Source organism: Nannobrachium achirus (assembly GCF_963921795.1).
Source record: "Nannobrachium achirus genome assembly, chromosome: 8".
NCBI classification, from domain to species: Eukaryota; Metazoa; Chordata; class Actinopteri; order Myctophiformes; family Myctophidae; genus Nannobrachium; species Nannobrachium achirus.
Window position 1 is genome coordinate 3,261,539 of NC_137817.1, and position 27,590 is coordinate 3,289,128.

A 27,590-nucleotide genomic window follows, 5' to 3' on the forward strand; every position below is an offset into this window, starting at 1 on the left:
GCTCTGCTTGTGTTTGTGTACAGAGTTCCCGGACCAGTTGGCTGAGGGGGCATCTCTAGATTTTCTGTGTGTGGCCTATGTGTTATGAATGTCTCTCTCTCTCTCTCTCTCTCTCTCTCTCTATTTCTCTCTCTCTCTCTCTCTCTGTCTCTCTCTCTGCAGGGCCTCAGTGTCATGACTGGGGGGAGGTGGAGGAAGGTGTGTTATAGCATGTTTCATATCATACTATAGTATATCGTATAGAGATTGAATTTCCACAAGGCAGAGAGACAATGAATACAACATATTTATTTAACAACAAAGTTAAGAGCTCTGAGGTACACGCATGCTAGTGTCCTCTCGACCCTTCTCATAGGAGCACAGCAGTAGGAGGATGGTTACAGATACAAGTCTATTCTTACAGAAGTCTTCCATGCATGGACTGATGACGTTAAAGGAGTAGTTCACCTCAAAAATGACTTTTTTTCTATTGATTACTCCTGCCATGGAGAGTAGAGTTCAATAATATTTTTAGTTTTTTGTCACATTCCTAAGACAACAATTTGATTCGAGTACATTTACCCCCATTGATTCCGGATGGGGACCCGTTTCGAAACGGGTCACCATCCGGAGTGAATGGGGTACATTTATTGTTATCACATTTCTCTCCATGGCGTAATCAATAGAAAAAAAGTCATTTTGGGGGTGAACTACTCCTTTAAGCCCTTATCAGAGTCCAGGGTGAAGAGCCTATAACCACACATTTTAGGTGATAAGCTAGTATCCACCTAAAGTGATAAAACAAGTGGAGGCCATCATAGTCAGTCACGGTGAAGTCCTATCACTGTGACTGGCTGGTCTAGATCGACCAATCAGTGAACGGGGTGATGGGCCGATCTGTCTGATAGTAAAAACAGAGGATGTGTCGGGGTTCGCGGTGGAAAGCTCTTCACCGCGAGTAATGGCGTTGGGCTCTATTTTGATCCATGCCTTATGCCTAAACGTCTTTGCCTTTTTTTTTTTACTGTTTTGAAAAACATTTTTAAATTCTTCAAATGCTGATCTACATCTGCACGTTGTGAGCTTGCAGATCAGCTATTTGAAATATTTAAAAATGTTTTCAGAATAGTAAAAAAAAGGCAAAGAAGTTTAGGCATAAGGCATGGATCAAAATAGAGCCCGTAATGTTGTAGTTTTATGACTTAAAAAGACTACACCGCGGTGAATAGCTTATCACCGCGGTGCCTACTATGATAGGGGCTTTAGGAGTGGGCATGGGGCAGTCAGCTGTCCAGATGGACCACTGCTATCAAGTCAATACTGTAGAGCAGTGGTTCTCAACCTGTGGGTCGGGACCCCCGGAGGGGTCCCCAAATTAATTTGGGGGGTCCCCAGATGATTAACTTATTGTGCAACATTCTCATAAAGTTTAAGTGTTTAGCAGGTATCTGCACATTTCTAAAGTCACAATTTTACAGACTTTTTAATACCTCTAAAATGACAAATTAAACATTGGCCAAATTGTCAAATATTAGAGGCGGAAATTGTGAAAATAGCAGATCTACATGCTCACAACGCCTCGCAGCGCGAGGCGTTGTGAGCATGTAGATCGGCTATTTTCACAATAGAACTGTGTTATGCAAAATGCTCTGCGAGGCGTTGTGAGCATGTAGATCGACTATTTTCATAATAGCACCGTGTTATACAAAATGTAATGCCTCAACTCTTAGTGCTCGTCAGAGTGGTGGGGGGTCCCCAGTTAAAATATGATTATTTTGGGGGTCGCGGCCTGAAAAGGTTGAGGACCCCTGCTGTAGAGTGACAGTGACACTGAGAGCGTTATGAACATCTGTTCCAGGTGCAGTGAAGGTGATGGAGGGGGAGGTGGGCTGGTTGTCTTGTCCTCTTTTCTCTCATCCCACCATCATGTGTTCCAGGTGCAGTGAAGGTGATGGAGGGGGAGGTGGGCTGGTTGTCTTGTCCTCTTTTCTCTCATCCCACCATCATGTGTTCCAGGTGCAGTGAAGGTGATGGAGGGGGAGGTGGGCTGGTTGTCTTGTCCTCTTTTCTCTCATCCCACCATCTACAACTACACCTCCTCCCAGAGCGCCGGCCTCAACCTCTTCTGGTACCGCGTCCCCATTGGCCAGGACCTGGAGCAGCCAATCGGATACAGGTATGTCAGGATACAGGTTTGTCAGGCGGTGTCATTTCTTTTGGTTAAAGGTGTCATGTCACACCTTTACATTATGATACAGTAGGTCACGTCTGTAAACACCCTCTGAAACAGGCAGAGAGAGAGAGCTGACTCTCACTGACCAGAAAGTTGAGGAAATAGCATCAACGGGGGTTGTCGCAGGGGGTCGTTGTCGCGAGGGGGGGGCACCCAACAGCCAGTTGTGAGTCAGGCACCAAAATGCCTTGTGGCGGCCCTGTAAAAAACATTCTCACGTAAGGCGACTTCCTGGTTTTCATATTATGGACAAGGGGAGACAACAATATTAGCCAAAGAGAGAGCCTGATGTATCTTTTTTTTGGCGTGTCATAACATCTTCAAGCCATTTAAAGCGCAGGCCTGTACAGTTTCTTTAATAACTGCCGACTCAACGAGTCAAACAGAAACATGCCAAGGTCAGGGCTCTGGGGAGGCGCAGTGGAAAAGTACCTACTCTAGGGGTTTGAATACAACACAATTGGCTGGTGGGGAGGGTGATATTTGTCACCGCACGCACTCCTACGGGCCGGAACAGCACCTGTCAGCAGCACTCTGGACACTATAGCGACCTTAAGCAACGCTACGGCAACGGCAGATGACAACGGTAACCAGAAATGATCAGCGCTCAATAGATCAACCTGCTGCCGTAGCAGCCGTCTGTACTACGCCAGAAGGTCCCTTCCCACGTTGCGCCTACAACGCCTGCTTTATAGACGCGTCTTCATGGGAACCAAAGCGCTCAGTGAAAGGGGTGGGACCCCGTCGCCGACGGCTCGTTGCTTAACGATTTGGACCGCAACAGCGATTGCGTCATAGCAGCCGTAGTCCCACCACGCGTAGCGGTTGTAGAAACACGCTGCTTAACGTCGCTAATATCCACTGTGGGCTGCATAACTGAAGTGGTGGAGGTGCTGCGGTTAAGGGAAGTTATGTCACACATTGCAGGTCTGTTTACATCCCCCTAGACAAACCTAAATAGATTGAAGTTCTTAACTCGCTCTTAATAGGTGTAACTTTGTCAGAATCCATGTTTTAGTTCGGATATTGTTTATTACGAGCGCAACCAAAGGGTCGGGAAAAGTAGAACAGTTTTTTCACCAGCGGGGAATACACCACACTGTGAAAAAACAATAACATCCGGTAGGGCATTCACCGAATATTCGAATATCAAAGTCACTATTCGACGTTGTTCACCAAAGTCGAATATTCTGTTATTTTCTTTTCTTTTTTTTTTTAGTTTTCTCTTTAAAAAATATATACTTTATAAAGCTTGGCTAGATAGGAAGTCATAAGAATGAGTTGTCAATGCCCCTGGTGGATGAATTTGTTAATGCTATACCAGGGGTTCTCAAACCTTTTTAGGCCGTGACCCCCAGAATAAACATATTTGAACTGGGGACCCCACCCTGACAAGCACTTAGAATTGTAGGTATTACATTTAATGATGACTCGGTTCCACAGATAAATATTGTGAAAATAGCATATCTACATGCTCACAACGCGAGGTGTTGTGAGCATGTAGATCTGCTATTTTCACAATGTTCGCCTCTTGCTTACTTAATATTTGACAGTTTGGCCAGTCCTGTCGAATATTCGAATACTTTGAGGTCGAATAATTCGAAATCAATATGTGAATGCCCTAACATCCGGTGAAATTCTCCCGGTGGAAGTAGCACCGTTCTATGCCGTATCAGCCTCGCGTCGTAACCAGGCTTTTCTCTTCACAGATGAGGAAGCCTGGCCACGCGAGGCCATGTCAGCAGGGAGGAGGACTGTCACAATATTAGATAATAGACCGTATGTCAATCCCGACCCATTTTGCTCTTGTTACTAGGTAGAACAAATTTACCATGGCAGATTCTTTTATAGTGGAAGTGGATGGGGGAAAAAGATTTTTCATAGCCTCATTATTGCTATTTAAAGTACCAAAGGAAAAACATCTAGGTGATTAATAATTAATAAAAAGGGAAGACCAAAGTACAGTAGTTACATTGCAAAACAGGGGTTTGCCCCCAAAAATACATGTTTTAATTAGTTTAATCCTCTGAAAAAATCGGAGGAGAGTTACAGAGAGAGAGAGCGCAGTGCATCTTGGGTAGGAATTCTGTCAGCCAGCCTATAAATCCACTGCTAAATAGGCTCGCTGTCGTAATTCTGGCCATTTAAAATATATGTACCCAATCGAAACTCTTAGTTACATTGATATTGTTCATGTGAACTAGTCTGTTGAAGCTTATTCATTATAATGATCGAAATCGCTATTGTCGCGCGGGGCCGTACTGCATGCTCGCCGTGCTCCACAGTGCGCACCGTGCTGAAAGCACAACACAACATTCTCCCACTGCACAACTCCACCCCCGATAGCAAAAAGTGAATGATTTTTTCTGGTTGGCCAGTCAGGGAGTCTCAGAGACCAATCAGAAGGCTGACAAACGGTCTATTTAATACATAAATGTTCATATATTTGCAAAGATTTTCAAATATAGTGGAGATGGCAGATATACAAGCTCACAACGCGTCGCATCAATGCTCTTTTTTAAGTATAAAGTTGTCAAATATGTCAGCAATTTCTTGGTATATTTAGGTTATGTGTCATATCTGCCATGTGCAACTTCAAAGACTAAAAGCCAAGCAGAAATGTAATTGTCAACGACAAAAAACACAATTAATCGTTAAAATCGTAAAATGTCATAATCATGACAGCCATGGCAGGTGAGCCAATAGGATACATCAGATGTGACAAGGAAGTGGGAAGGAATTAATTGGCATAATGACTACATTGGGGAGAAAAAGGGGTGTTTTTTTTTTTACCCATTAAAGGCCTATCCATACTTCCACCGAAACCGCCGTTTTCGGTCAAAAGGTCCTTTTCTACCATAAAATTATATCCCTCGGGACTTCTGAAAAGCATTGGACCGAACGAGAGTTCGGAAATTTGCACGTCGGAAAACACAACTCACCGAACATTTCGGTCGAAGTATGGAGAGGCCTTTAGGCCTAGAATTGAATTGAATGCTTTAACCAGTGAAAAATAGCAGATATACAAGCTCACAGCACGGCACCGAGTGCCGCGCTGCGAGCTTGTAGATCTGCTATTTTTGAAAAAGTCGTGAAAATGTGTGCAAATCTTTATGTAATTAAGTGTGCCTGCTATGCAATAGCAAAACACTTATTGTAATCCGCCATACTTAAGTCATTAATTAAGTCTTTCGCCACGAATTTCTGCACGTAATAACTGCCGCACAATTTACGCCACCGCCGCAATATATACATCAAAACGTGCGGCTCGGCCGGGAATAGGTTGCTATTACTTTTCTTTCCGATCCGCGTTACCATTGCGACGTAATTCGCAAAAAACGACGCCAAAAAACCCCATTGACTTAGAATGGGGGAAACTTCGGCACGTAATAACTGCCGCACGATTAACGCCACCCCCGCAATATATACATCAAAATGTGCGGCTCGGCCGGGAATGGTGTGCTATTACTTTTCTTTCCGATCCGCTTTCCGATTGCGATGTAATTCGCAAAAAACAACGCCCAAAAACTCCATTGACTTTGAATGGGGGACTCCGAAAAAAACCCAGAAACTTTGGCGCCACATAACTCTGCCATACTTTTGCCTAGCAACGTCATTTAAAATGTAAAATGCTCACACAACTTTGGTCTTTTTCCGACCAATAGGGATGAGCTGTAATTGATTAAGCCTCGCCCCCTCTTTAACAGGAAGTGCCCTTCACCAAACAGGAAGTGCCTCTATAACTCATGAACCGTTTGTCGTACAGACTTGCGGCTGGTGTCATACCTTTTCTTTTTTTCTCAATTTTTTTTTCTCAATTTTTTTTTTCTCAAATTTTTTTTTCTCAAATTTTTTTTTTCTCAAATTTTTTTTCTCAAATTTTTTTTTCTCAAATTTTTTTTTTCTCAAATTTTTTTTTTCTCAAAATTTTTTTTTCTCAAAATTTTTTTTTTCTCAAAAAATGTTTTTTCTCAACATTTTTTTCTCAATTTTTTTTTTCTCAAAAATTTTTTTTCTCAATTTTTTTTTTCTCAAAATTTTTTTTTTCTCAAAATTTTTTTTTCTCAAAATTGTTTTCTCAAAATTATTTTTTCTCACATTTTTTTTTCTCAACATTTTTTTTTCTCACAATTTTTTTTTCAAAATTTCTTTTTCTCAAAAAAGTTTTTTTCTCAAATTTTTTTTCTCACAAAACAATTTTTTCTCAAAAAACTGTCGTTAAAGTGCGACCCGTGATAACGGCCAAAAATGCTCCAAAACGCCACTAATTAGTCGAAATGGCTGACTTCCTGTTTGGTTTCTGATTGGCTGCTGGCCTTGTGACGTGGGTAGAGCTGCGAGGGCCTGGTCATCGCTGCTTGCAGCTTTAATTCATTAATCGTCCATGACCTTAATTGGGGCCTATTTCGCCAAACAGGAAGTGCCCCTCACCAAACAGGAAGTGACCCTTGATCTCGTGAACCGTTTGTCATACAGACACGCGGGTTGCGTCAAATGAAATAACGCTAATGCTAACACCAACCGCTACACAAGGTTGCACAGACTTAGCGAGCTGCAGGCACACTTAAAATTTCTTAGAAATTTTCTCTTCTAGTCTATATCTAATATGTATTTTCAAAGCGAGCATTTGTAACTCAAATGTTGCTTCTCTGGGGAGGTCCCTGGAACTAGATATTTTGAGATGGGGGTCCGTGGCCAAATAAATATCATTTTGGGGGTCCTTCACATGAAAAGGTTTGAGAACCACTGACATAGTAGTCTCTCAAGAACAGACTAACTGAGCTCCAGTCAAGTGAAAAGGACCTTTTCTTAGAAGGATTCAAAAGACACTTATAGAATCGGGTCAAAATTAGAATTTTCACGATTTTTCAAAAATAGCAGATCTACAAGCTCGCAGCGCGGCACTCGTTGCCGCGCTGTGAGCTTGTATAAATCTGCTATTTTTTATATTTAAAGCATAAAATATTGCGTCATAATGTGTTCAGGCCTAAATTGGTTAACCATGGTAGCACTTGTGATTTTGATGGCCTGAAGTGCTATTGATTGTATTGTTGGTGCGTTGTGTCATTGATAACAGCTTTACCCAGTGCTGTGCCGGCTATTTCTGAAGTTTCAGAGTTTTGTGCTATGGTTTCATTTTTATAGATGATAATGTGTGTGTTTTTGTTACACCGCCTGCACCGTTTGCTTTCTGCTTAGATTGATTTGGAGAGTCAATCAATTTCCACCAAATGCAACTATAAGCAATTTGTTATAATAATGAACCTGAGGCTGTTGACGTGTCTTTGGCTGAATACAATGCAGTAGGTCAGTGGTTCTCAACACTTATTTCAATTCAAATTAAATCATATACGATTGTTGGCATACCTATTTTGGGCTTGTCATTATTTCAACAACTCATTAGCACAAAACAGGATTAGGATTTTGACCACAACACAGCACTCTGACACTGCTCTTGTTAAAGTTTTCATTGACATCCACTTAAACACAGACAGTGGCACGTTTTCAGTCTGTAAACTATACCTCAGCGCTGCATTCAACACGGTTAACTTGACCACAATACATTACTAGACAGAGCAAAATTGTGTTGGACTTTCTGTATGAATGATAAAGGACAGGCCTGTAGGTAATTACATATCTGAGAGTACAAAAATGACATGCAAACTTCACACACAACTTCACCAGGTGACTCTATGGTGTGGTCCTCCACAAACACTGGAGCAAATGCATTGAACAAATCATTGATTATTTTCTTCAATTAAACAAAGACCAAACTGAAGTAATTGTTTTTTGGTGCCAAGGAAGAAAGATTAAAAGAGCGCTCAGCTTCAACTGTTAATGTTTAAAAAACACAACCCAAGCCAAACATCTTGGTTTTGTCGTGGAGTCACTCAGACCTGAATTTTAACATCCACGCAATTACAAAGAAATCAATTGCAGAGTCAGCTTTAAGAATAATCTATCAAGGATTAAAGGATTTACGGGCATTGACACTAAGGCTTGCCAACCTGCCCCCGGCAGGTAAATAAAACTTTGGGGCAGGTGAAGTCTGCTTTCAGGTTGCCCGACCGGGCAATTTAAGTGCTCATTTAAGAGGGGACGCTACTGTCTACAAACATAACATGAAATATCTGTATAGAAACACCTGAACGTGGCCAGAGTGCTCTGTCTTCTGGTCTGCGGAATGAAAATTAAGAGTGCGGGCACGGTGGCGCAGTGGTTAGCGCTTCGCCTCACAGCTAGAAGGTCCTGGGTTCGATTCCCGCCGGGGGACGCTGTGGGTTCTGGGGGCGTGTTTCTCCCTCCGCGTCATCAGCGCCCACACCCTAGGTGGGGTCGGCGATAGGGCCTTTCTGTGTGGAGTTTGCATGTTCTCCCTGTGTCTCCTAGGGTTGATACCCTCACAAAAACATGCAATAATCCTGGTCTCAATAATGCCTCCCCCTGGCCAGCCGGGCGCCTGATGGAGGGGAAAGGAACTGGTTGGAATAACGTGTTCCTTCCACGCGCTACGTCCATCTCAGGGAAATACCCCCTGTCAGGTGAAAAGAAACAACTTGGACTACTCATGCATAGAAGGAAGCATGAGGTCAGTCCGTTGTCTCCCCAGGCGCGGCAGAGGGAGAGCAGAGCCCAGGATTACATAGGCAATTGGCACTGGGTGAAAAAATGGGTTGCAAAATCGTGGGATAAAAATTATTTTTAGAGAAAATTAAGAGTGCTCTTATAAGTGAACTCTTATAAGTGAAAAAACAAAATAAAAATATAACAGACATATTATTAATATATTATTATTAATCTATTCAATCATAGATATGTATTTGGAATTGTAGGGTTGACATTTTTTGATCGCACAGCCTCAGAAAGTAAAGAAATAAGTGTTAAATTGAGCGGTAATTAAAATCTTACCTATCATTTTATAATGGACGATTTATTTATTTATCGAACAAGTGGGCATGACCTTTGGGCAAGTAGAACATGACCTGTACTTGTCCGACGGGCAAGTGCCTCTGAGACCTTAGTGTCAATCCCTGATTTAAACCATTTAGGCCTAGAATTATTGAATGCTTTAGCTATAGAAAAATAGCAGATATACAAGCTCGCAGATATACAAGCTTGCAGCGCGGCACTCGGTGCCGCGCTGCAAGCTTGTAGATCTGCTATTTTTGAAAAAGTCGTGAAAATGTGTGCAAATCTTTGAATATATGTATTTTAAAGCGAATGTTTGTAACTCAAATTTGCTTCTGGGGCGTCCCTGGAACTAAATATTTTGAGATGCAGGTCTGTGGCCAAATACATATCATTTTGGGGGTCTTTCACATGAAAAAGATTTAGAACCACTGACATAGTAGTCTCTCAAGAACAGACTAACGGAGCTGAAAGGACCTTTTCTTTGACGATGGCTGGCCAGAATGCTGACATAGAAACATAGGTTTTTCAAAAAACCTTAGAAGGATTCAAAAGACACTAATAGAATCAGGTCAAAATCGGGTCAAAATTCAAATGTTCACTATTTTTCAAAAATAGCAGATCTACAAGCTCGCAGTGCGGCACTCGGTGCCGTGCTGTGAGCTTGTAGATCTGCTATTTTTCTATAGTTAAAACATAAAATAATAATACACAATATAGTGTACCCGTTCTGAATGGGTTAAAAAACGTGTCCGTGCATTCATCTTCAGTAGACTTGACTTAACGGAGTCTTTACAGGTCTCGCTAGAAAATCGATCAGACGTCTGCGGTTGATTCAGAACAGTGCCTGCTCGACTCCTTACTGATGCCAAGATGTTGGAGCGATATCACCCCGCTCCTTAGATCTTTACACCGGCTGCCTGTCTGTCACAGGATTGATTTCAAATAAGCATTGAACGGTTTAGGGCCAAAATACCTTTCTGGTCTTGGACTTCATCATGAACCACCCAGAGCTCTCAGGTCTGCTTTATGTCCCTGGAAGAGCTAGGGGTCCTCAACGTGTTCAGGCCAAGGACCCCTTAGTTGAGAGAGAGATGAAGCAGGGACCCCCCCAACCTGTTAACTCATTTAGTGCTCCTGAAATTAACGGATTAAAATGTCCAGCGTGCCTCCCGCAGGCTGCATCCACGACCGTTGTCTTATTTTGAAGGCCAGAAGTCCATAGCGTAAACACTTCCGGTTTGACGTCATCACGTCCTTCACCGGAATCGCTCGTCATCAACATACTGTTGTGTAATGGCGGATCGGTGCTTTTCAACATGTGTTATATAAGCGAGAATCTACTGCCATCCTCCCTTTGAAAGTGTTGTTTCGAGATAATGGACATTAAAGATGAGATTCCCCGTCTGCCTCAATGTTATGGGATTACTATTTTGTGCTCGTGGATCCGTGATGATGATGAATCGGCGAGGGCGATCGTGTCAGGACCTTCCGCGCACCAACAGGTAATAGAGTACCGCCGTTACAGTTTTCACGAGTATACTCGGGATCGGCAGCATGTGCTACTCGAGTATTTTTCATGAGTATTCTCGGGATCGGCGCTAATTGAGTTGAATAGATTCCATGTAGTTTCATCTTTTGACAGCACAATCATCAGTGTATTTTGGATTCATGTCAATTTGTGTTTTCTGATATTTAACCACTTGAACCATCAATACTTGGCCTGCTCTTTTCCCCCTCTACACCAAACCTCCGAAAATAGCCGATCTACAAGCTCACAACGCCTCGCAGCGCGAGGCGTTGTGAGCTTGTAGATCGGCTATTTTTGTCTAAAGTTCTCAGGATATGGACGCTAGGGTTCAAGTGGTTAATATAATAAAGGAGGAAAAAAAGTTTCTATCGCACAAAGATTTGGAGAACCCGCTGAAGTAATAGTGAGGACCCCCTGTTGAAGACCCCTGCTCTAGAATCAGAGATAATCAAAGAGTAGCGGTGTTCAGTTTTCTATGCTCCACATATCTGAAACAAACTCCTAGTAGCCACAGGCCCAAAAGCTCAAAGAATAGGGGTTTACCTGTGATGTCATGACATACTTTTTATTTTTGTTTTTTCTATTCATTTGGTCATTAAGGTACACAGAATGAGAGGTCTGCTCTGCCGGAAACTCTGCGGAAAAAAAGTTATGGCCATTTGTATATTCACTCCATCGACTTCACTATACAGGAAAGAAACACACCAAAAAAAAAATGCTTTAAGTATGTGAGGGGTCAAACTAGGGGTTCTTCATGATTCTGAATCCATTGCAAGCAATTGTTTTGCATGAAAAACATTCCTTGGGCTAGAAAACGGACCAAAATAACGGTGAAAAGTGATGACTCATCACTTTTCACAGGTTTGAGAGGCTGAAATCTAGCCCAAGGAATGTTTTTCATGCAAAACAAATGCTTGCAATGGATTCAGAATCATGAAGAACCCTTAGTTTGACCCCTCACTTGCTACTTTTTTTGGTGTGTTTTTTTCCAGTATAGTGAAGTCAATGGGAAACTTTTTTTCGCAGTGTTTCCGGCAGAGCAGGCCTCTCATTCTGTGTACCTTAATGACCAAATTAATGTGAAAAACAAAAATTTGGAGTATGTCATGACATCACAGGTCTTCTCTCATTTTGGCACAGTGGCTCCCCGGCTATAGAGAACTGCAGGTCTGCTGCAACGCTCAGTCCTTTCTAAATCAAAGCTAAAAACCTTTCTTTGCAGAATTTTCTCTTCTGCTTTATGAGTTTATAGATCGTCTATTTTACCAGAACGCTCACCCTTCTTTCTTTACTGGAACTTTATCTGCACTGACTCTGACCTCTAAGGACCTTCCAGGGAGGGTGCTCTTGTGCGTCTTGCTGCATCACCCTTTCTTGTTTTTTTCTTTTGCTAGTTGTTTTATCGCTCTGACCTTTGGACACCGCACTATTAGGTTGTGTTAGTTGTTTTTTTTAGTATTTCTGCTTGTGTTTGACATGATGGTGAGATACTTGTTGCACTAACTAGCATTGACTGTTATGGTCACTTTGATTTGGGCACTGTATTATATTGATAGATGTGCTTTAGGACACTATGCATATATATATATTTATATATATATATATATTATGTGTTCCCTTTCTTGTTGTACCTTGCTCTTACTGTACTTACTGTACTCTACTCTGTTCTTGTTTTTTTCTTTTTTTTCTTTTTCATACTTCTCTGTAACTTTGTAAATAACCTTATCCTGCTGTGCTGCCTCTGGGCAACTGATTTTCCCCCTTGGGATAATAAAGGTATCTATCTATCTATCTACCCCAGAATAAGGACTCGCTAGGGTTCATGGTGGTTAATTATTTCAAAATGGACACTTAAGCGTTTCTTTTACTGAAGACATTAGGGTTGTTTTAATCTAATCAGAGCGTTTTAGTCTAATGCGTTCGCCTCGATTGTAATCCGACTTAATCCTATTGTGACGTTGTGTTGCCAGCAGCTCCAGCCAGCACCTCTGCAAGGAGAGAGAGAGACTGTGGCTCCAGCCTGCTGCCGTAGAGGACACTGGACAATACATCTGTATGTTACGGTAAGAACAATACATCTGTATGTTACGGTAAGGACAATACATCTGTATGTTACGGTAAGAACACTACATCTGTATGTTACGGTAAGAACAATACATCTGTATGTTACGGTAAGGACAATACATCTGTATGTTACGGTAAGGACAATACATCTGTATGTTACGGTAAGGACAATACATCTGTATGTTACGGTAAGGACAATACATCTGTATGTTACGGTAAGGACAATACATCTGTATGTTACGGTAAGGACAATACATCTGTATGTTACGGTAAGGACAATACATCTGTATGTTACGGTAAGGACACTGGACAATACATCTGCATGTTACGGTAAGGACACTGGACAATACATCTGTATGTTACGGTAAGGACACTGGACAATACATCTGTATGTTACGGTAAGGACACTGGACAATACATCTGTATGTTACGGTAAGGACACTGGACAATACATCGGACCCCCCAGAAGCAAAATTTGAGTTACAAATGTCCATCCATCCATCTTCAACCGCTTATCCGGAATGGGGTCGCGGGGGTAACAGTTCCAACCGAGACCTCCAGATTTCCTTATCCTGAGCAACTTCCTCCACTCCCTCATATATTCAAAGATTTGCACTTTTTCAAAAATAGCAGATCTACAAGGTCGCAGCGCGGCACCTGTGAGCTTGTAGATCTGCTATTTTTCAATAGCTAAAGCATTCAATAATTCTAGGCCTCTGCAACACAACATGTATACAATATGTAGTGCTTCATTCTCTCTCTCTAAGCTAAAGGGTCCTTGGCTTGAATAACGCGTTGGAAGACCCCTGGATTAGATACAGGGCAGATGGATATAAAGGCGGGTGAAGTCACTAATAAATGGAGTGCCACAGTTCATGTTGCATTAAGACCAGTAAGATGGGTTTACAGTTCATATTGCATCATGTCCAGAGCAGTGGGATGGCTTTAGACAGTAATCTGCTAAGTGTTCTCAGAGGTGTGTTATTGTAATGGAGCTTTACGGAATACCATTTGGCTTTGTTCCAAAACTACACCTGACTCAAGGAAAAGATGTATACCCTATTAATAGAGTGAGGAATTATCTTGCGTGCAAGAGCTGATTTTCGAGCTAACTACAAGTCACCATGGGGTGGGTTATTAACTCGTAAATCATTCATGGACTTGCTTGGGGGGCATCTGTATATGCCTCTGCTTTGATATCATATCTCTGGTCATTAACACATTTAGGGCCTAGAATTATTGAATGCTTTAACCAGTGAAAAATAGCAGATATACAAGCTCACAGCGCGGCACCGAGTGCCGCGCTGCGAGCTTGTAGATCTGCTATTTTTGAAAAAGTCGTGAAAATGTGTGCAAATCTTTGAATATATGTATTTTCAAAGCGAACGTTTGTAACTCAAATTTTGCTTCTGGGTGGTCCCTGGAACTATATATTTTGAAATGGGGGTCCGTGGCCAAATAAATATCATTTTGGGGGTCCTTCACATGAAAAGGTTTGAGCACCACTGACATAGTAGTCTCTCAAGAACAGACTAACTGAGCTCCAGTTAAGTGAAAAGGACCTTTTCTTTGACGATGGCTGGCCAGATTGCTGACATAGAAACATAGGTTTTTTCCAAAAATCTTAGAAGGATTCAAAAGACACTTATAGAATCGGGTAAAAATTCTAATTTTCACTATTTTTCAAAAATAGCAGATCTACAAGCTCGCAGCGCGGCACTCGGTGCCGTGCTGTGAGCTTGTATATCTGCTATTTTTTAATATTTAAAGCATAAAATATTGCGTCATAATGTGTTCAGGCCTAAATGGTCGCCACAGCGGCCAAATCAAGTTGGGCTCCCATCGACTTTAGTGATGAAAAGTGATGAGTCAGAGTTTTGTGGGTGCTGTGGTGACCCCGAAGGTCGCCGACTCGGGCGCCCTAGCTAAATCATTAGAGCATGCCCTGAGCTACATCTGTGCAAAATTTTGCACTTTTAGACTGATTAGCGCGAGAAAAAAAACCCTAAGGCCTCCGACTAACATGAATACTCACCCATACGTGTATTGTTTTCTGAGGCCATTTCTAGCCCACGGAATGTTTTTTGTGCAAAACAAATGCCTGCAATGGATTCAGCATCATGACAAACCCCTAGGGTGGATTTCTTGTGTTTCAGGCATTAAGGGGTTAATAATAAAAAATGCTCAATGGATATCACTGGTCATCATCTTGAATCCTTAAGAGGTGACCCCAAGCTACAAGAATCAGTTGAGAAAAAAACTTTTACAGGCGAATCCACGTTCACCCCCACGGCTCCCGGACTAATACTGTACGTACTGTACATGCACTTCCTTTAGAGAAATGCATGTCTGACTGTCTGATATGTTTGATCCTTACAGTGTGTTTGATAAGACAGACTGAGAGGAGGGGTGTAACGATAAAAATCGGCAGGTATGATATCAAACCGGCTGATTCGGTGACCGGCAGGTCACTGACATAAATACCGGTTTTATGCCAATTGTGTCTATGGCATTGCACAGCATGTTGCTCTGGTCCTGTGACTAAAGTAAACATTAGCAAGTAGCAGCCAGTCTACTTAGTGGCAGCCTACAGAATACAGATGGTGCTGATTACCTTTGCAATGTAAGGATATATTCCATAATCCTGTGTCAATGTCTTCTCCAAAAAGAAGGGGGAAAAAAACATGCGTCACCTGCTTTCCTCCTGCCTAGTCCAGACGGTCATATTAGACTGGATATTGTCTGTGATTTTGGATATTGTACTATTGCGATTGATTTGGCATTAGTGTTCGTCTAGCTTATTGGTACTCACATTGAAGTATGTCTTGTAGGCCGACTTGGCCTGAAAAAAAGGGTATTGGAGCAACCCTATTTTCTAGTTCTTAGCTAAAGAAATCGGTAGGTCAGACTATCATAAAACCGGGGGATCGGTATCGGCCAAGAATTTTGCAATCGGTCCATCTCTAAACAGAATCGAAAAATTTTAATTGGCAATGATCTACTATATCGATATGCAAAAGTATATATCGTACCACTTTGTATCGTATCGGTATCGTTTGAAATGCAGATAATCGTATCAAATCGTTTTGCAGTGCAAATAATTGATTGTATGGAAACTAAGTATAATTTGTGCCTTGTATTTGGCAAGTTAATGAAAAAGAAGGGTCTAATTACTTTTCCATTTTTGCGACCGTAGGTCGCATTTACTACCAAAACCTCCACGGGCTGTCTGTCTGTGAGTGAGTCCGTCACACTTTTGCCCTGCTCATATCTCCACAACCGTTGCCCCCATCCATGCCAAATTTTGCACACACACTCCTTGACTGCCAAACTACAACCTCCAAGGACCCCCGGAGCCCCAGGGACCCCCAGGTCCCTGGGGGACCCCCAGATGTAAAAAATTACCAAATGTGCTCACACGTCACACGTCACACTTTTTCCCTGCTTATATCTCCGCACCCGTTGACCCGATCCATGCCAGATTTTACACACACACTCCTTGCCTGCCAAACTACAACCTCCAAGGACCCCCGGAGCCCCAGGGACCCCCAGGTCCCTGGGGGACCCCCAGATGTAAAAAATGACCAAATGTGCAAAAATGACCAAATGACCACCCCAACGGATGCAAAAGTGGTGGCGCCCCCAGTGGAGGACCCCCTGCCACTGCAGCGCACATAAAATGCCGTAACTCGGGCTAGGAGCGTCCGGGAGAGCCGGGGCCGGTACCTATTCGTCCGCCAAGGCAACGCGGAGACCCCACCCCTCATTTCTCACATGGCCCTATTCTAGCGCCACCTTCAGGCCGATTTTTAAAACACATTTTTGGACACTGCTCCTACAGTTTTTGCCCTAAAATCACGAATATCACTACACAGCATGTCTACACTCATGTCATCAACATGGATCAGGAAGATTTGGGAAAAACAAATTTTTGCCCTATTTGTGGAGATAAGCCACCTACGGTCGCTTATCTCCCGATTAGGGAGTCTTACTGGTATAGCTACTCTTAGTCTATCGATAAATGTGTGTAATCTCTGTGTTCATGTCAAGGTGTGGGTTTGTCCATATGTGTTGAAATATAATGTCCATGCATTTGCTAGAGAATCACAGTGACTTATTTATATCCATAATAGATTTTCACTTAAAAACCCTGCACTATTGACACGTTTCACACAGATTTAATGTCTTTGCTGAATAGTCACTATATCTATTTTAAATCATTGAATCGTATCACCATGAATGAACCAATATCGTCCATGTATCGTATCGTCAACCATGTATCGATCGTGATGCGCATCTTATCGTTGTTAAAATGTATCGTTACACCCCTATCTGAGAGTACTGACAAACTGTACTCTATAACAGGGGTTCCCAAACTTTTTTGTCTCAGGGCACCCCATAAATATATTTTTCTTTTAATCCGAGGCACCCCTACATTATAATTTTCACTCCCAGCACCTTATATTTATAGCATATCGTTGTTAGTTTGGTAATTGGTAGTTCATTTTGTATTTATCATCTATAAAATGTACTAAACTAGTGAAAACAGCAGATCTACATGCTTGTAGATCTGCTGTTTTCACTAGTTTTGTGCGACAGTCTTGTATGATGAAGCAGGGTTTTGCTTTACCAAAAGACGTACACATTTTAAACTTGGAGATACGAGGTTTCTGCACGACAGTGACAATATTCTAGTGATTATGTTACGAGGAAAACGTTGAGATAACAGCCATTTTGGTTAGAACTGACTGAAAATACGTTTGTACTTCAAGTTTAAAATTATACTAAATATTTGTTAAGTGTCCAAATAAATTCCAAATATTATCAAGTTATCTCGCGGCACCCCTGGACTGCCGTCACGGCACCCCAGGGTGCCCCGTCACCCACTGTGAAAACCCCTGCTCTATAAAAACCAAAGCTCCAGTTCATAGTTTCACTCTGCTCTACGTGGGGTTTTGACTGCTCAGACTTTGCCAGGAAGTTCATAAATAGTTCTGACCTTGTGGTTCAAATGCTGTACAAAATACGGTAGTTCACAACGTTTTTTTTTTTTTTTTTAGGTTCTACTCAGAGTTACCACGTTTTCCGGTGTGCAATCGACCTATAAAACAGGTGTTTTCACAGTGGGTGACGGGGCACCCTGGGGTGCCGCGACGGCAGTCCAGGGGTGCCGCAAGATCATTTGATAATATTTGGAATTTATATGGACACTTGAAAACATATTTAGTATCATATTAAACTTGAAGTACAACGTTATTTTCAGTCAGTTCTAACCAAAATGGCTGTTATCTCAACGTATTTCCAAGTTTCAAATGTGTACGTCTGTTGGTAAAGCAAAGCCCTGCTTCATCTTACAAGACTGTCACACAAAACTAGTGAAAACAGCCGATCTACAAGCAGCTTGTAGATCGGCTGTTTTCACTAGTTTAGTACATCTTATAGATGATAAATAGAAAACAAACGGTTTTGGACATACAAGGTTCCCTCCCGACAACGACGATATGCTATAAATATAAGGTGCTGGGAGTGGGACTGAGTTACCAGGGCCCAAGGTGGATGGGGCCTTCAATTATTTTATACTTTAGCTATTGAAAAATAGCAGATATACAAGCTCACAGCGCGGCACTGAGTGTCACGCTGCGAGCCTGTAGATCTGCTATTTTTGAAAAGCAGTGTTGTTTTTGACAGAAAATTTTGATTTAGTTTTAGTCATAGTCTTTTGAATAAAATGTAACTTGGTTTTAGTCATCATTTAGTCACCTGAAAATAATTAGTTTTTAGTCTAATTTTAGTCGACTAAATCTACAGTTGATTTAGTCAAATTAAATGTATTTTGGCAGGCCTTGATGGCATCGTAATGACTGATTTTGTGCTGTTAGTAATGACTGGGTTGTGTGCTGAAAATAGCCGATCTGCGGCGCGTTGTGAGCTTGTAAATCTGCTATTTTCAGCACGCAACACCTGAGAGCAACCAAACATAAAATGACTCTTCTCCACTAGTCCCTCCCTAATGTTTTAGTCTAGTTTTTATTTTGTCGACGAAATTGTCAATATATTTAGTCTTAGTTTTAGTCATCACAGCTTAGTTTTTATTTCGTTTTTATCACGTTTTCGTCAGTGAAACAAAATCGTCATAGTTTTAGTAGACGAAACGAAATCAACACTGTTGAAAAGTCGTGAAAATGTGTGCAATATATGTATTTTTTTAAGCGTCCGTGGCCAAATACATATCATTTTGGAGGTCCTTCACATGAAACAGTTTGAGCACCACTGACATAGAAACATAGGTTTTTCAAAAACAATTCGCGATTTAGCAGATCTACAAGCTTGTAGATCTGCCATTTTTCTTAAAGCACAAAAGTATTCGTTCCCAGTCTAAATGGGTTAAACCCCCTCCCCCTATGAAGAACATTCATGGGGGCCCCCGCAGTGAATCCTTGTACCCGGGGCCCAGAATTTGTTGTGACACCCCTGCAACCCAGATCTCTCAAGATGAAACAACCTGACGGAACACAAAGTGTGTCACTTCATGGCATGCGATGTGGCGGTGGGGAGTTTCCTGTGTGTTGTTGCTGCTGCTCCATTTACTGGTCTTAGTACTGGTTTCACACGTCTGCAGAGTTGACAACGTAGCATTATTTTAGCTGAACACCTGTTAATGGGTTGGCTTAACAAAATTATCGAAACGAACCCACTGAGCATGCCGTCTAATTCTAGACGGTCTACATTTAGACGACGATTAGACGTCTATTAGTCGTCTAGTTTAAGTTTAGGCGACTAAAAAAACGTTCAAATCTATACCACTATTAGACCACTTTTAGACGGCATGCTCAGTGGGGAAGCGGATAAAAGCGCAAAAACTTTTTTGAGGCTTCTTTAGGACCTAACGATGGATTTTAGCCGTGCGTACCAAACTTTATTTTGAAGTTTACCCATAGAATTATTATCCATATCAAGTTGGGCTCCCATCGACTTTCTATACAGGAGGAAAATACCCAGAAAAAAAATCTGCTTTAAGTAGGATGTGAGTGGTCTAACTAGGTGTTTGTCATGATGCTGAATCCATTGCAAGCATTTGTTTTGCACAAAAAACTTTCATTGGGCTAGAAATGGCCCCCAAAACACAAAAATAAAAACTGTGAATGATGACTCATCACTAAACCTTCGTCTTTAGGTCCTAAAGAAGCCTCAAAAAAAGTTTGGCGCGTTTATCTGCTTCGGTTCGATAATTTTGTTAAGCCAACACACTACTGTGCTTGGTCCTGGTTTCACACGTCTCCAGAGTTGCCAACGTAGCATTATTTTAGCTGAACACCTGTTGGGAGGTTTCTGAACTGTCGTTCCACTTAGAGACAGAGAGCGAGTAGACATTTAAATGGTTGTATCTTATAATGAGTAGTGAGTAAGTACGTCAGAGAGATTTATTGTCGGTATCAACCGAGAACTCAGGAGTCTTTCCCCGTTACAATGCACTAGGGGTCTTCAGGGGTCTTCAAAGTTTTCAGGCCAAGGACCCCTTAGTTGAGAGAGAGATGAAGCAGGGACCCCCACAACCTTTTCATAGATTATATAGTTTCATTGTTTGACAGCACAATCATCAGTGTATTTTGGATTCATGTCAATTTTGTGTTCTCAGATATTTAACCACTTGAACCGTCAATACTTAATAAACTTGACCTTTCACTCTGTTCTTAGTCTGACATGCACACAGACATGATGTGCCGTTTCTCATACTAAACTGCGACCTCCTGTCTGAAGTACTCCTTCACCCGAGGTGTTTTTCCTCCTCCAGTAACAAGTCTTCGTGCACAAAGATCGCCATGCATCTGGAGGTGTTGCCACGCCAGGGGGCGGAGTCTGGGCGGGGGTGCCAGGTCGCCGTGGCGCCCAGGCCGATCATAATCCCTCTCCAGGACGACGGGAAGCTGGACTGCCCCGACCTGCAGGACGCGCTCAAGATGGCCGACAGTGACAGCGTGCCCTCTGTCACCTGGTACTATGTGAGTAGATGGGTGGTGGGCCATCTCCTGGTACTATGTGAGTAGATGGGTGGTGGGCCAGCTCCTGGTACCATGTGAGTAGATGGGTGGTGGGCCAGATCCTGGTACCATGTGAGTAGATGGGTGGTGGGCCATCTCCTGGTACTATGTGAGTAGATGGGTGGTGGGCCAGAACCTGGTACCATGTGAGTAGATGGGTGGTGGGCCATCTCCTGGTACTATGTGAGTAGATGGGTGGTGGGCCAGATCCTGGTACTATGTGAGTAGATGGGTGGTGGGCCATCTCCTGGTACTATGTGAGTAGATGGGTGGTGGGCCAGCTCCTGGTACCATGTGAGTAGATGGGTGGTGGGCCAGATCCTGGTACCATGTGAGTAGATGGGTGGTGGGCCATCTCCTGGTACTATGTGAGTAGATGGGTGGTGGGCCAGATCCTGGTACTATGTGAGTAGATGGGTGGTGGGCCAGCTCCTGGTACCATGTGAGTAGATGGGTGGTGGGCCAGATCCTGGTACCATGTGAGTAGATGGGTGGTGGGCCATCTCCTGGTACTATGTGAGTAGATGGGTGGTGGGCCATCTCCTGGTACTATGTGAGTAGATGGGTGGTGGGCCAGAACCTGGTACCATGTGAGTAGATGGGTGGTGGGCCATCTCCTGGTACTATGTGAGTAGATGGGTGGTGGGCCAGAACCTGGTACTATGTGAGTAGATGGGTGGTGGGCCAGATCCTGGTACTATGTGAGTAGATGGGTGGTGGGCCATCTCCTGGTACTATGTGAGTAGATGGGTGGTGGGCCAGATCCTGGTACTATGTGAGTAGATGGGTGGTGGGCCATCTCCTGGTACTATGTGAGTAGATGGGTGGTGGGCCATCTCCTGGTACTATGTGAGTAGATGGGTGGTGGGCCAGATCCTGGTACTATGTGAGTAGATGGGTGGTGGGCCAGATCCTGGTACTATGTGAGTAGTTGGGTGGTGGGCCATCTCCTGGTACTATGTGAGTAGATGGGTGGTGGGCCAGATCCTGGTACTATGTGAGTAGATGGGTGGTGGGCCATCTCCTGGTACTATGTGAGTAGATGGGTGGTGGGCCAGATCCTGGTACTATGTGAGTAGATGGGTGGTGGGCCATCTCCTGGTACTATGTGAGTAGATGGGTGGTGGGCCATCTCCTGGTACTATGTGAGTAGATGGGTGGTGGGCCAGATCCTGGTACTATGTGAGTAGATGGGTGGTGGGCCATCTCCTGGTACTATGTGAGTAGATGGGTGGTGGGCCAGATCCTGGTACTATGTGAGTAGATGGGTGGTGGGCCAGATCCTGGTACTATGTGAGTAGATGGGTGGTGGGCCAGATCCTGCCAATGATGGGCCCTGATCCAGAAAAGCTGTTCTAAATGATAAATGTTTGGGATGTCTGGGTAGAAGACATAGAAGAATGTGTTTTTTTATGTGGCCACACCCACCAGTTCATTAAGTATGCCTGGCTGTCATGGTGGGTGGCGACCCAACTGAAGTTAGCCACACCCGCAGTGTTGGGTGAATGGTAAAAGGGGGAGGGGATGATTATCTCCAGATAGAGTGATGTCACTCTATCTGTGTTTTTGGATCGGCACTTTTGACCCACAAAGTGGAAGCCTTGAGAAAAAAATCCAAAATGCAAAGGAAATACATAATTGCTCATAACAACCACACCAGGGGGTCTAATGAAATACTGTCAACCAGTAGACACATGAAAACCAGAAAAAGTACAAAACTAATGGCACCAACTCTTTAAGTTAAGATACTCAGAGGATCATTTCCCAGTGATGCCCATGGTGCAGAACACCAGAAAGAGCTCATCTGATCTTGTTCCCCCCACATTTGGCTCAAACATAGGGACAAATGCATTCCACTAAAATGTGGAATGCCCTACCAAAACCCATTAAAGATCTTGACCTCCCTAGCCAAACAAAAAAACGAACTAACCTACAGTAAAGGAATGCCTGTTGTGATTAGCAGATCACCTTGGCAGTAGCATCCTTTGCTCACTCAGTCTCCAAGACTGATTTCAGTCATTTGGATTCCACAGAATTCAACGTGTCTTGGAAGAAGCGAGCGTTGTGTCCCTGCACTGCAGAGCTGTCAGGTCTATCCCTGGGGGAACAGCGACAGAGCGATGGAGGGGAACAGCCTGGTCTTCCATCTCATGGTGGAGCGCTACCAGGGCCTGTACTACTGCACCGTCAGCTACACCCGCAAGGGACGCAGCCTCAACTTCACCCGAGCCGTCAACGTTACTGCTATCTGTAAGAACATAACGTCATTACTGTTATCTGTAAGAACATAACCTCATTACTGTTATCTGTAAGCACATAACATCATTACTGTTATCTGTAAGCACATAACATCATTACTGTTATCTGTAAGGACATAACCTCATTACTGTTATCTGTACGTACATAACCTCATTACTGTTATCTGTAAGGACATAACATCATTACTGTTATCTGTACGTACATAACATCATTACTGTTATCTGTAAGCACATAACATCATTACTGTTATCTGTAACATCATTACTGTTATCTGTAAGCACATAACATCATTACTGTTATCTGTAACATCATTACTGTTATCTGTAAGAACATAACATCATTACTGTTATCTGTAAGAACATAACATCATTACTGTTATCTGTAAGAACATAACATCATTACTGTTATCTGTAAGCACATAACATCATTACTGTTATCTGTAAGAACATACTGTAACATCATTACTGTTATCTGTAAGAACATAACATCATTACTGTTATCTGTAAGAACATAACATCTTTACTGTTATCTGTAAGAACATAACATCATTACTGTTATCTGTAAGAACATAACATCATTACTGTTATCTGTAAGAACATAACATCTTTACTGTTATCTGTAAGTACATAACATCATTACTGTTATCTTTAAGAACATAACATCATTACTGTTATCTGTAACATCATTACTGTTATCTGTAAGCACATAACATCATTACTGTTATCTGTAAGCACATAACGTCATTACTGTTATCTGTAAGCACATAACGTCATTACTGTTATCTGTAAGCACATAACGTCATTACTGTTATCTGTAAGAACATAACGTCATTACTATTATCTGTAAGCACATAACATCATTACTGTTATCTGTAAGCACATAACGTCATTACTGTTATCTGTAAGCACATAACATCATTACTGTTATCTGTAAGCACATAACATCATTACTGTTATCTGTAACATCATTACTGTTATCTGTAAGAACATAACATCATTACTGTTATCTGTAAGAACATAACATCATTACTGTTATCTGTAAGAACATAACATCATTACTGTTATCTGTAAGCACATAACATCATTACTGTTATCTGTAAGAACATACTGTAACATCATTACTGTTATCTGTAAGAACATAACATCATTACTGTTATCTGTAAGAACATAACATCTTTACTGTTATCTGTAAGAACATAACATCATTACTGTTATCTGTAAGAACATAACATCATTACTGTTATCTGTAAGAACATAACATCTTTACTGTTATCTGTAAGTACATAACATCATTACTGTTATCTTTAAGAACATAACATCATTACTGTTATCTGTAACATCATTACTGTTATCTGTAAGCACATAACATCATTACTGTTATCTGTAAGCACATAACGTCATTACTGTTATCTGTAAGCACATAACGTCATTACTGTTATCTGTAAGCACATAACGTCATTACTGTTATCTGTAAGAACATAACGTCATTACTATTATCTGTAAGCACATAACCTCATTACTGTTATCTGTAAGCACATAACGTCATTACTGTTATCTGTAAGGACATAACATCATTACTGTTATCTGTAAGGACATAACATCATTACTGTTATCTGTAAGCACATAACGTCATTACTGTTATCTGTAAGCACATAACATCATTACTGTTATCTGTAAGCACATGATGTTATGATTACATCATGATCAGAAGGTTCTTTTATGTACCTAATCCATCTGTTCCTTCCAGATCCCGAAATCTTCCAGCGTCGTCCCAGCGTCCTCATCAACGATGTCTTTAACATTAAACCAGGTAGGGAAAAAAACATTGTCATTTTGATGATGACAGTGTTTAATTATTACATTAAATCAAATTAAATGCAATCCTTATTTCAGACCCAGGGAGATCCAAATCCCATTAAAAACACAACACAATAAAATGACAGAAAGGGAAGAAAAGAATACACATTGCCCACATTGTTATGATTATACTAAAGTGTTATTATTAACATGATGATTCCAGAAACGGAGGTGCATTTGAAGTGTAAGGGCACGATTCCGTACGTGGAGGGACCACGGGACTGGGGCTGGACCATCGATGGGGAGACTGTGGAGCAACTGTCTGACCCACGTTTTACTCAAACCAACAGGTATCACATACTGACTGTCCTCATTAACTCTTCTGTTGCCAACCCCGAGTTTCCCGAGTTTGGGACGTTTTTGAAAAAGAAAATATATTTTTTTTCAGTACATTTTATCTTACTATAAATGCGAGAAATCTCTGTGTATGTATTTATGTGCCCCGCGTATCTCGAGAACCGTCTCGAGAACCGTTCGTCCCACCGGCTTCAGATTCGTCACGCGCGTTCCCCGCTGCGGCGCGGAGTGCAGTGCCGGGCCTCGACCCGACTCGACCCGGCGCGCGGATTTCCGAAACCGGCGCGAAACGTTCTGAATCTCCTTATGCAGAGCTGATTGTTGACATCAGGCTGTTCTGGAGGAAATCGGCGCAAGCGCTGACTCATTGTGACATCACTTCATAAAAGGCTCTGACATCACGTACGCCACATGAGTCAACAAAAAATCTCTGTGAGTATGTATGTGTATGTAATCTGATTATCTCGAGCACCTTTTGTCCCACCAGCATAAAATGGGCATTAGTCAAGGACCCACAAGCCCAAAAGCTCAAGGAATAGGGGTGATACCTGTGATGTCTTGCCGTACTTTTTATTTCTGTTTTATCTATTAGTTTGGTCATTAAGGTCCACAGAATGACAGGCCTGCTCTGCCGGAAACATCGCGAAAAAAGGTTATGGCCATTTGTATATTCACTGTCCCATCGACTTCACTATACAGGAAAAGAAAAATATTTAAACAAGAAAATAAATGTGCTTTAAGTAGCATGTGAGGGGTCAAACTAGGGGTTCTTCATGATTCTGAATCCATTGCAAGCATTTTTTTTGCATGAAAAACATTCCTAGGGCAACATATCGGCCCCCAAAAACTGTGAAAAGTGAAGATTTTTTGATGACTCATCACTTTTAAAAAATTTGGGGGGCCAAAATTTTGCCCAAGGAATGTTTTTCATGCAAAACAAATGCTTGCAATGGATTCAGAACATGAAGAACCCCTAGTTTGACCCCTCACATGCTACTTAAAGCACATTTATTTTTTGTATTCTTTTCCTGTATAGTGAAGTCGATGGGACAGTGAATATACAAATGGCCATAACTTTTTTTCGCGATGTTTCCGGCAGAGCAGGCCTCTCTTTCTGTGGACCTTAATGACCAAACTAATAGATAAAACATAAATAAAAAGTACGGCAGAACATCACAGGTCCTCTCCCATTATCAGGGACTGGGTCCTTGACTACATAAAATGTTGCAGACAGATACAGATATCTCCATATATGAGCATAAATGGACACAGGCAAACAGAAGGTCAAAACGGGTCCTACAGAGATCTCCATATATGGGCATAAAATGTGACTGAGCGTGGCACAGGGGCAGTCATTTCGCACTGCTCAATTGTTCACTGGAGATATTATGACGTTTTGTTTTGTTTTTTTCTCTAAAATGTAATAAAACCACAACAGCATCTTAAAATATCTAGGCTACATTTCACTTAAACAAACGCCAGAGCTTAACTCTGCATGTAAATAAGACTTTTTTTAATTAATGTGAGAGATCGGGACATAATTCTGTTGGTCCTCCCGGCCATGCAGCTAAAATGCTTGTCTATTTTTAACCAAGCCACCCTTTGTTATTCCTTTGTAGCCTAATGCGGTAATATCGGGACTCCATTACTTAGCGATGCAAACACGTATGTTCCAAATAAACGATGATTAACCACGTAATGTTGTTATAATGATTTAATTTATTATTTTATTTATTATTATTCCGCGTGCGTGCGTGTGTCAGCGTGCTGGAGAACAAGCTGAAGGACCTGACGGTGGAGAGTGTTCTGTTGATTGAGAACTTCCAGGCTGAGGACCTGAACAGAGAGTTCAACTGCACCGCCTGGAACCAGAGAGGCAGCACAACACGCAGAGCTACGCTGCAGCTGGAAGGTTAGTGTTGGAACCAGAGAGGCAGCACAACACGCAGAGCTACGCTGCAGCTGGAAGGTGAGTGTTGGAACCAGAGAGGCAGCACAACACGCAGAGCTACGCTGCAGCTGGAAGGTTAGTGTTGGAACCAGAGAGGCAGCACAACACGCAGAGCTACGCTGCAGCTGGAAGGTTAGTGTTGGAACCAGAGAGGCAGCACAACACGCAGAGCTACGCTGCAGCTGGAAGGTTAGTGTTGGAACCAGAGAGGCAGCACAACACGCAGAGCTACGCTGCAGCTGGAAGGTTAGTGTTGGAACCAGAGAGGCAGCACAACACGCAGAGCTACACTGCAGCTGGAAGGTTAGTGTTGGAACCAGAGAGGCAGCACAACACGCAGAGCTACGCTGCAGCTGGAAGGTTAGTGTTGGAACCAGAGAGGCAGCACAACACGCAGAGCTACGCTGCAGCTGGAAGGTTAGTGTTGGAACCAGAGAGGCAGCACAACACGCAGAGCTACGCTGCAGCTGGA

General features: G+C 42.4%; 1 protein-coding gene across 1 annotated transcript in view; it reads left to right on the forward strand.

Moving 5' to 3' along the window:
- il1rap (interleukin 1 receptor accessory protein) overlaps nucleotides 1-27,590 on the forward strand; it is a gene marked incomplete at its 3' end in the record, with an annotated part of 101,705 nt that overhangs the window by 50,942 nt on the left and 23,173 nt on the right. Inside the window, exons 4-11 of the mRNA XM_080731138.1 lie at nucleotides 163-198; nucleotides 1,996-2,155; nucleotides 12,623-12,715; nucleotides 20,509-20,716; nucleotides 22,789-23,005; nucleotides 24,761-24,823; nucleotides 25,034-25,160; nucleotides 26,931-27,079. Coding sequence (XP_080587264.1) covers nucleotides 163-198; nucleotides 1,996-2,155; nucleotides 12,623-12,715; nucleotides 20,509-20,716; nucleotides 22,789-23,005; nucleotides 24,761-24,823; nucleotides 25,034-25,160; nucleotides 26,931-27,079 — 1,053 coding nt within the window. The remainder of the gene's footprint in view (nucleotides 1-162; nucleotides 199-1,995; nucleotides 2,156-12,622; nucleotides 12,716-20,508; nucleotides 20,717-22,788; nucleotides 23,006-24,760; nucleotides 24,824-25,033; nucleotides 25,161-26,930; nucleotides 27,080-27,590) is intronic.